Source organism: Sphaeramia orbicularis, chromosome 7 (genome assembly GCF_902148855.1).
Source record: "Sphaeramia orbicularis chromosome 7, fSphaOr1.1, whole genome shotgun sequence".
Lineage (NCBI taxonomy): Eukaryota > Metazoa > Chordata > Actinopteri > Kurtiformes > Apogonidae > Sphaeramia > Sphaeramia orbicularis.
Window position 1 is genome coordinate 31,377,708 of NC_043963.1, and position 10,171 is coordinate 31,387,878.

The following is a 10,171-nucleotide window of genomic DNA, read 5'->3' on the forward strand; positions in this document are numbered from 1 at the left end:
CTGTGGTACTGATAATCTGGTGAGATGAGGACTTTATCAACAATAAATCTAGTACATTAAAAAAAATAACACCTCAGTTAATATTTCCCTCACAGCATACATTTATAAATACTAAATAATAAACAGGCTGATTCTTATAATATTAGAGACAAAGAGCATGTTTCCTTGTAGACATTCTCAGTAATGATGATTAAAGCAGATAATTGAATAAAAGTACTTATTTTGGTAAACAATAATGCATTCTTGTTCCTTTCAGGGGAAAAGACATTCTTGCCCTGCAAACAAGAAAATACAAGGCAAGAAGAGAAAGAGGAACAAGTTCATTCAAGTTATAAAAGCACTCATTGTTTGTTGGCAGAAACTTCACAGTGTCTATACACCAAAGTAGAGAGTTAAATGCAAAACATGTTGTTCCCCTAGTTCCTTTAACTTGTACCACTCTCCCATGAAGATACTGATGAATTTCCAAAAAATATTCACAGCATCAGAGGAAATTATGTGACTAACTAAAATTAGATAGCTGTTTTTTCAGTGCAGTGTCTTGAATGTTTACTGTTTAAGAGTTCTCAGTGTACTGTGTGTTGTAGGTTTGTATGATAAAAATATAACAGGTTTTGCATGTTCGCATTGCTTCTTGTTTTATGGTTTTAGGATATCCACAGATAAGCTAAAGCATCTACAATGCATTCAAATACTTTCAGAATATGCACAGCTACCAAGTCATCTTCTATTCCAACCAATGTTTTTTCTGTTTTGTTGTCATATCATGCCATCTTACCTATAAAATGGTGATGTTGTATTGGATATATGCAATATAATAAACCAAACTATTACTGAACAGTGAAAAGTGTTTTTGTATTTTTCAATTGTATTACTATTTTTTCAAAGACTAACTTTATTGAAAGTACAACAATGAAACAATACACCCTACAGAAAATAAAAATAACAAGATAATATAAGTTATGCCTTTTCTAGTCCCACAAGGGGAAATTCCAGGTTTATAGCAGCAAAGCACAAAAGCACATGAGAGCAAAAGAAGTGTAAAATAAAAAATAACGACAAATCATAAATCAAAACAAGCTATATATACAATTTACAGAGCTGTGCACATGCTGATCATACCAAAGGTACTAATGATAATAATAATAATAATTAATAATTAAAAAGCATGAAGATAAAATATGAGTAGGCCAAATAGATTATGAAAAAGAAAAGGGGATACAGTTTTCATATGTATCCATTTGTGTTTACCCTTTCATGCATAGTGGTCACTACAGCGGACAGCTATTCTACCGTTGTTCTATTGTATATTCATGTTTTGTTTTGTTTTTTAGTTCCATATCAGCCAACACAGTGGACTGTTATGTATCATCCCAAACACTGCAATTCATACCATTACTGTAACTTTGCTGCTCTTGATAAACCTGATCTGCGCTAACATGTTTTAGTGTAAATCAATTGCTAATTGTCATTAAACTGTCATTAACAAAAAAAAAAAAGAAAAAAAAAAAATTCATATCCTCCTGAGACCCAGCAATGCATTTTGTCCTCTGTAGGGGACAAAAGTTTGACAGTTTTACTTTAAAAATGCTGTCCATTGCAAAGGACATTCCATTAAAAAATCAATCTACAAATTAAAAATAATTTTAAAAATGTATCTGAAAAAAAATGTTGTATTATGCAGTTTCCAATCATGACAATTTTTTTTTTTAATGTAAAAAAGCTAAAACTGTGAATTTCCTGGGTCTCAGGAGGATTTTATCTCCATGAAATGAGTAATAACTAATTTTAGAGTATAATAAAATGTGAGAAAACAGTAGCAATTTAGCAATTAGCGGCATTAAAATGTTTTTATTTAATAGTTTTCACACAGTACATCACTTTCTGATGATGATTTTTAAATAAATGTTTCTTTGCTTCAAAACTTAAATGCATGGTGTCCAGTTGAGTGGACACTTTTGTAACTCCACAAAAAATAGGTTCATTAAAAAAAAAAAAAAAAAAAAAAAAAAAAAAAAATTGCATTTTTTTTTTCATACCTAAAGAGAAACAAAAACACTCAAGAAAAAAATATTGATTAAGGTTCTCATCATTCATGCATGAAAGGGTTAAGTTTGATAAATAATTTTTTTTATCGGTTGCAATTTTATTAAGAATAACTTTTGATGAAATAACAAGAAGAAGAAGAAGAAGGAGAAGAAGAAGAAGAAGAAGAAGAAGAAGAAGAAGAAGAAGAAGAAGAAGAAGAAGAAGAAGAAGAAGAAGACACTGCACATGCGCCAGTAGGAACGGAACATTTCTTACCTACTGTTTCTATCCGGATTCAATATCATGTTGCACAGCCGCCACTAAACGAGTTGACAACGATGCAAAAAATGTCCACAACTACTTAAATAAGGTATCGTCGCCTCGCATTCTCATTTCTACTAACACCGACACACACCTGTTTTTCAGGCTGTATTTAGTTAATATTTATTTTCCTTTTGGTTTTATCGTCTGGTCTCATAACAGAAGTTAACAGCTCGTGGAGTAAAAGACTGACAGAACTGCTGCCATTAAAACAACCCGTTCTACTTTTTGGAGTAATTATCAGCGAAATTGTCAACATGAATAAACTTCTCCTGATGTTCTAATCAGGAGTGTAGTTTTCCTTTTCTTTGGGTGTGTTATTGTGAGTGAAGGCATGGCTAGCAGCAGTGTGGACATGGATCCAGATGTTGCTCGGAGGCTGTTTGAGGAGGGGGGCACTCTGGTGCTGCTCGGGGTCCCTCAGGGTACAGAACTGGGGATTGACTGCAAGAGTTGGCAGGTTGGTCCCAGATTCCGTGGTGTGAAGATGATCCCCCCAGGTCTGCACTTCCTTCACTACTGCTCTGTCAACGCACCAAGCTGTGGAAGAGAAATTGGCCCCAAAACAGGCCTCTTCCTCAGTCTGAAACCCAGAGAGGTCCTTTTGGCCAACTGGGATCCTAAGGAAGAAGATCTGGACTTCTCAGCCTCCCAGAATGAGGAGGAGCTGAGCAGGATCAGAGCCAACCTGCGAGAGCTGGACCCTTACCTAGGTCCCTATCCCTATGAGCTGATGAGAAAGTGGGTGTCCCTCACTGACCGTCTGAGTGAAGAAGTGGCTCAGAAGCTGCAGCCTCTGTCAGGTCGAGTGTGTGCCTTCAGTGATGTGGTTCCTGAGCATCACTTCGGAACCACTGAAGACAGAGCAGATCAACCCAGGAATGACACCGCCTGTCAGAGCATGAGAGAGGGACTGGACAGGCTGCCCAAGATGAAGCAGAGGGAGGGGACGGAGCTGCGCTTATCTGTTATCCCCCAAAAGACTTACCCACCTGGGGCGACACCAGCTGAGATCACCCGCTGTAGTCTGGACCTGAGCTACGCCCTGGAGACGGTTCTGGAGAAGTACCATCAGGTGCAGCCTCTTGACCTGCTGGGTGAGTGCCTTTAGAATCTAAAGGTGTCAAACTCATTTTAGTTTAGGGGCCACATACAGTCCAGTATAATCTGAAGTGGGTCGGACCAAGGTTCAAGGTGACTACGTTAAAAAATTTCTGTATCACCATCTGTGGAGTGAAATTATGGAACAAATTGTGTGTTGAGAAAAAACAAATATCAAACATAATTCAGTTTTTAAAAAAGATATAAAGAACTGATTCTTGAGAGGTACAGTATTTAAGAATGACAATGAGGCCTGTTTGTTTATGGATGATGTTGTATTGATAAATATGCTGTAATTATTGAAGAAAATGGTTGAATTGTTGAGTCTGTATGACTGTACTGCCATGAACATTTTGTTGTAAATAATTCAGTTACTGCATTATGGACTGTTGTGGTTCGATGCTAAAATTAGGAAAATAGCATTGTTTGATTCTTGTATTAAGTTAATGATAAAGGTGTAAAAGCACTGAGGGGTAGGATTAAGTAAGTTTATACTTCTTCCTACTCCTTTTCGACCGTGCAATACTCAGACTTGTGTGTGCTTGAAGATAGATTCTGTTCATTTAAATGTTACTTTGTTTTTGTCTTAATTTGCTTTGTTTTGTTTTATTTTGTTTCTTTGCATGTTCGAAATTAAAAAAAAAAAAACAAAAACAAAACTTTATTGATACCTGTAGGTAGATTTGTTCTGCAGTCTGGAGAGGGCATCTCAAATCTTACACAAAACATTAAAACCACAGGACACATACAGGGGACAGATTAAAAACAACACAGACCAAAGACGTTGACAGGTACTCCCAGGGACTCACTGATCATGGTTAAAACAGACTAAAATAAATAAGAGTCATTAGATATTACTAAACGTACCAATATAAAACCCCTTAAAAGCACTAAAAAAGCATGATATAATGAAATACAAGGGACAAAAAAATGATAATTAAGTTAAGACCATATTAAAATAAGCCAGACCCCAAGACTTAAAGTAAAGTGAGGTGCATCAAGGCTTATTTAAAAGAGAAGTAGCAGCAGGAACAAAGCTGTTCCTGTAGTGAGTGGTCTTAGATTTTGGGACTGTGAATCTCCGTCCAGATAGTAGCAGCTGGAACTCACTCGCCAGTACCAGTAAAATAATAACAGTGAAAAAAGTAAAATTACATTATAAAAATGTTTACATCTGCAAGGGTATCCTTTAAAAAATGTGAATAACATGAACAACCTGAAAATTCTTAAGAAAAATAAGTGCAGTTTTAATGGATATCGTTTACACATATGTGGGTCACAACTTACAGATCACAGTGGATCTACAAAAGCACAAAACACGTACAAACAGGAATAATATTGTTCAAATTGCACTTCTGTTAAGACAGTTCATATTTCTTTAGGTTATTCATATTTCTTGTGAAAAGATAGTTTGTAAATGTAAACATTTTCATGTAATTGTATGGAAAGAAAAGTTTGGAGTTTACATCATTTATAGGTTATTGTGATAGTGTTTTACTGGTCTGATCCACTGGAGATCAAATTGGTGTGTAAGTGGAACCTGAACTAAAATGATTTCATCGTGTTGCACATGATGAAGATACAGTCGATTGAGCCACTTCACACAAAACTAGATGTTACTTAACCATCTTTATCACAAACTACCACTTCCTTGATGTGTAAAATTATCTTTTAAATTGACAAACATCATATATGTAAATGGAGGCACAAATTAAATGGGATCAAATAATTATTTGTCTCTCTTTTTTGACACCCACTGATATTATTTCCAGAGTTGGGTCCCATGAGGTACACCATAAGCAGCAGGACTTAGGCACTTTATGACAAATGAACACATGACCTGTGGTTCATATGACTTTTCTTTCATTTGTAGATATAAAAAAACAATAATCATCAGTTGCAGCCTTAATGTCAGCAGTAATTAGAGTATTAGTAAAAAAAAAAAAAAAAAAAGGTCTTTTGTCATTTTCATCTCAATAGGCTACACTATTGGTGACATGTAACAAATGAGATATTATCAGATATTAATAAAGATACTGAATACCAGATCGAATTATTAGCCAGGGCAATAAACCATTGAACTTTGATGAAAATAACACATAGTTTCATACAATATTGTATGTAAAACGGACCCTGCTTTGCTTCTTTTGCCTTTCAGGTGAGCTACAGTTCGCCTTTGTGTGTTTCCTGATTGGAAATGTCTACGAGGGGTTTGAACACTGGAAGGCGCTCCTGGCTCTGCTGTGCCGTTCAGAGGACGCCATGAGAAAGCGCAAAGAGCTGTATTTGGGCCTCATCACCGTGCTCTACCACCAACTCGGAGAAATCCCACCTGATTTCTTTGTCGACATCGTGTCTCAGAACAACTTCCTCACCTCCACACTACAGGTAGAAGCACAGGCCAGGGTGGCAGAGTTCCCACAGGGTCTTAAGAAGTCTTAAAAGTCTTGAATTTACGAATCTGCATTTAATACCATAAAAAAGTCTTTAAAAAGTATTACATTTGATATGGGAGCTATTAAGTTATGTTGCCATAAACTTGTTGTGTTTAAATGTGTCTGTTAAAAGTCCAAGCTGCAAAGAAAGTAACATTGTCAACTCAGTTCCACCCGTTCCAACCTGACAGTTTATACTGAAATTAGGAACCAATTATTGATAACTTTGCAGCCCCCGGTGAGAAATGATCGCAGAACCTTCAGCCCAACACACATGCAGCTTTTAGTTCAACTCGGAACGATGGGAATCACGGTGTTGGAGTGAATAAATACATTATAATACATACATTCTAGAAGTCACAAATTCTTGGCAGTATGGCCATGAAATAGGCTGTGAAATAGACATTAAATTCTGTTCCAAGTAGTTTTAAAAAGGTCGTAAAGGAGTGATATTTTGCTTTTTTAAATGTCCCCTGTCTACATAAAGTGTAAATGTTATGCTTGGGTCTGAATTCTTCATTAATTCAACTCCACAGGTCCATCTTCAACCCTATTTCTGACTAATGCCACCAGAAAGGTCGTTTTGAGCACTGACCCTTTAAATGCACATGATCCACTTCATGCCCCACCCCCTTCAGGTTGGTGGCTGTGCTGCTCTGTCCTGTTCAACCAACAAGTGAACATTTTAGGTAATCGGCGTGACGTTTGGACATATTTTCAGTAAGGACTACAACCACTGCTGCTGATAAACATTTATGGCGTACTTGAAGAAATGTTCGTTGAAAATCTTGACCTTATATGTGCAAATGTTGTGACGTAACTAGTTATAGATGTAACAAATTAAGCAGGAATTAAAACAGGTTGTAGAAATCCACTCGATTTTTGCCAAAATGAATATAAAGATAGCTTTGCAGCACCAGGAGGGTTCAAATTCAAACTTTTTGAACTATTAGGGTCCAAATACACAAATAAATGTACCAAAGACTAATAACAGTGGGTTTAGCAAAATATGACCCCTTTGAAAAGTCTTAAATGTACCCTATAGAAACCTGTAGGAACCCTGGGGTGGACACTGACATCGTGCATTATCCCAAAGTGGGAATGGTCTAAACTGCATTTGTTTTCCTGTTGAGTTAATTGGGATTAAGTGGCATTTTTATGTCTACTCAAGGTTAAAGCCTTTTAAATGAAACAATATGAATGTAATATTTAGATGTTATCCGTGAATCCAGTCATGACTGATTTTCAAGCTTCAAGTTAATTTGTTTTCCGCATAGGAGTATTTTATTAGTTAATTTTATTTCCAACAGGATTAATGTTATGATAATTGTTTTCTCATGTGCAACATTGTTGATTCTGGATTTGATAACTTGTGATAAAGGCATTTTCATAATCACAGGAAACCCTACTGGACAGCTAAACATTACAACCATTGGATGTTTTGTTTTTTTTCTCATAGGACTTCTTCCAGTTTGCCAGTGGGCCGGGAGTGGACAGCACACTGCGTAAGAGAGCAGAAAAGTTTAAAGCTCACCTCACTAAGAAGTTTCGCTGGGACTTTGAGGCCGACCTGGACGACTGTGCTCCTGTGGTGGTGGAACTCCCTGAAGGTGTTACAGTGGACTGAGTCTACGCCGTTACAGACATCATACTGGAGCTCAGCAGGGAGCACGACCAAAACCTGAATACTAGGAAAGAGACACTGAAGCAGAAAATTCTCTCACACAGATGGTGATAACCAGAGCATCCACAGTTCTCCAAGTTTACTGACTGTTTATTTTCAGTGCATTCTCAGAAAACCTGTTACTTTGTGAAGAGAGCGACTGTACACTAAATGTGAGTGATGCCCTCTGGTGGTGGTTTTCTGCTCAGCAAGCAGTTTGACAAATTAACATCCATTTTCATTTATGTTTTGTTGAGTTAATAAATGACTATACTAAAAATGTCACACCAGACATATTGTCATCTCTTCTAGAGCACTTAATGCTAAGTATTTCATTTGCACATGCATACCTGCTAGATTGCAACTATAAACCTCAGATCACCCATGTTTGAGAATTAAACTTAAGATTTTTTTTTATTTTTCTGTAATCAAAGCAAGATTTTGTGTCATTAATGATTTTATACTATAAAAATAATGATAATAATGGTCTATGATAATACTATTTTTCATTGCCAAGATGTGTGTAGATTGGAATCCTAGACCTTTTTAATGGGATTAGGTTTTTTCATCATTCAGGACCCACAGTTAACTTAATAAATGACACAATTTTGATACAAGGCTGTACATTTGTGTGTTTTCTTACCTTTTCACTTTCCTCCTCTAGATGGCGATGATGAGCTATATGTGAAGATTTATAAGTTTGCGTCTCAATTCCCTTGTATGAAGTTGTTACATGTATGAGTCAGACAGACTGGGCTGAATTGTCAGTAGTTGATGTGTCCATTAGTGCAGTTCTTTGGAAAGTGTTCACTAATACGACCCTGGTATAACTGAAGCCCATGCAAGGTAAGAATCCAAAGTAAGAGGGTTCATGTGGAAAACAGGTGGAGGAGTAAAAGAAAAGAAGCAGTGTGAATGAGCTGGATCTCACAGTTTCCATGCATTTGATTAGCTTTGTGTGTGTGTGCCATTACTTTGACTGTGATGGATGAGACAGGCCTTATATTTGTCACTTGGTCCATCAATCCATCCAGTCTTTAATTTCACTTCTGAAGTGTCCGTCTCTCCAGCTGGACGTTTCAGTTTTGACATCCCCCAGCTTTGTGAGCCCATCTATAACCATAAAGCTGCTGTGAAAAGGACTAAAGCCATCTAATGCAATTATCTGAATCAATAGAGCCTGGGTCTGTTGATGGAGATCCAAATGCCAATACAAGAAGTCCTTTCTCTTCCCAGAAGACAGATGGAATTGTGAAACGCGTGGTAAAGCTAGGTTTTAAAAAGAGCAAACTCCTTTTTGAAGATTTACACACATCTTAAAAGAAGATCAATTCTGTATTTGTGGTCCACTCTTGAGACCACTGGGGCCCTGATCTGGTTGTTATTTTCCTTTGAATGCAATTAGATGGAGAAAATGGCTTGGAACACATGGTGGAAACATATCAGCACAACATGGAAGGAAACGTACCCCCAATTATTCATAGACTCATTTTCCTCTCTGGGGATGAAATACTGTATGTTGTCTATGAAGACAGTCGCAGAAATGACACAGTTGGGACATCTTTGGCATTGCAGCCCCTCCATTAGCGCTAGAATTACAGTGTAAAGCAACTCAGCGGACAACTCATTAAAGTGTGGAGCTGTTTTTGTGCTTCATGTGCCCTTTTTACTCTCTGTGATCACGCTCCTGCCATGTTTCTGGTATGGCAACCATTTTCCTTTTATCTCTCCTATTTGTTTCATTTTGGTGTGGCTGCCATGGGGCCTGAAGCATGCTGGGAAACTGGCTGCATTGATTGTGCAGGACCTCAAAGCCTAGCAGGCCCTGTCAGTCATGGTGGAGCTTTCCCTCCATCAGATGTGAGCCGGCCATTTCCATGGGGCTCACGAGCCGCTCACCCTGCCAGTGTAAACACAGGCCCCTCTGTTTCTTTCTCCGTCAGTCACCCCCCCACCCCTCTACTCTACTCTACTCCCCCCAGCCCCCCCTCCTGCAGCATGGAGCACGGCTGTTGATGGGTGTGCATGTGTGTGCGGAGACGGGACTTCTTGACCGAGCACTGACTTGAGTTTTAAGATAAATTATTGCTGACTGAGCAAATCAGGCGTTTGATCATGAGTGGATCATTAAATTATTAATACACACAGTCATTTCTGATCACTAAAACATCTGCTATAAATGGTTGAATTAGATTCACATTAAACTAAACTCTTTTTTTACTTGGTGACAAGATAATCAGGTAAGATTTATTTGACTTTTTGCTTCCACTTTTGCTCCAAATTCTGTATTTTTTAAAGTTATAATTTCAGGTTTTCATGAGTAAAATCCCAAAGCACATTTCTCATGTTCTCCCTCCCTCACAGCAGATTGATTGTGTTCATTTCTCTGCCTGTTGTGTGTCTTTCACCCCTCGATGTGAAAGCTGTTTCTGTCTGTGACCATTTTGATGTATGGCAAAATGCATAATTGGAATGAATAGCTTGTCAAAAAAAAATTGGGCTTTTGGTAATTTCCTGTGTCCCTCAAGTATATGCAGGAAAAGATGATGACACAGGAGAGGAAATAGTGTTTACTCTCATTTTTTTTCAGTATTTTGTTGAAATCCAATAACCAAAAAACTGA

The 10,171-nt window shown here is 37.5% G+C and overlaps 1 protein-coding gene across 1 annotated transcript; it reads left to right on the forward strand.

Annotated features, from left to right (window-relative positions):
* The first annotated feature begins 2,338 nt into the window (after positions 1-2,338).
* Positions 2,339-8,162, forward strand: aar2 (AAR2 splicing factor). Its single transcript, XM_030138971.1, has 4 exons — positions 2,339-2,398; positions 2,512-3,446; positions 5,609-5,838; positions 7,345-8,162. Exons 2-4 carry the CDS (start codon positions 2,684-2,686, stop codon positions 7,510-7,512), a joined length of 1,161 nt encoding a protein of 386 aa, XP_029994831.1. The 5' UTR covers positions 2,339-2,398; positions 2,512-2,683; the 3' UTR covers positions 7,513-8,162.
* The last annotated feature ends 2,009 nt before the right edge of the window (positions 8,163-10,171 follow it).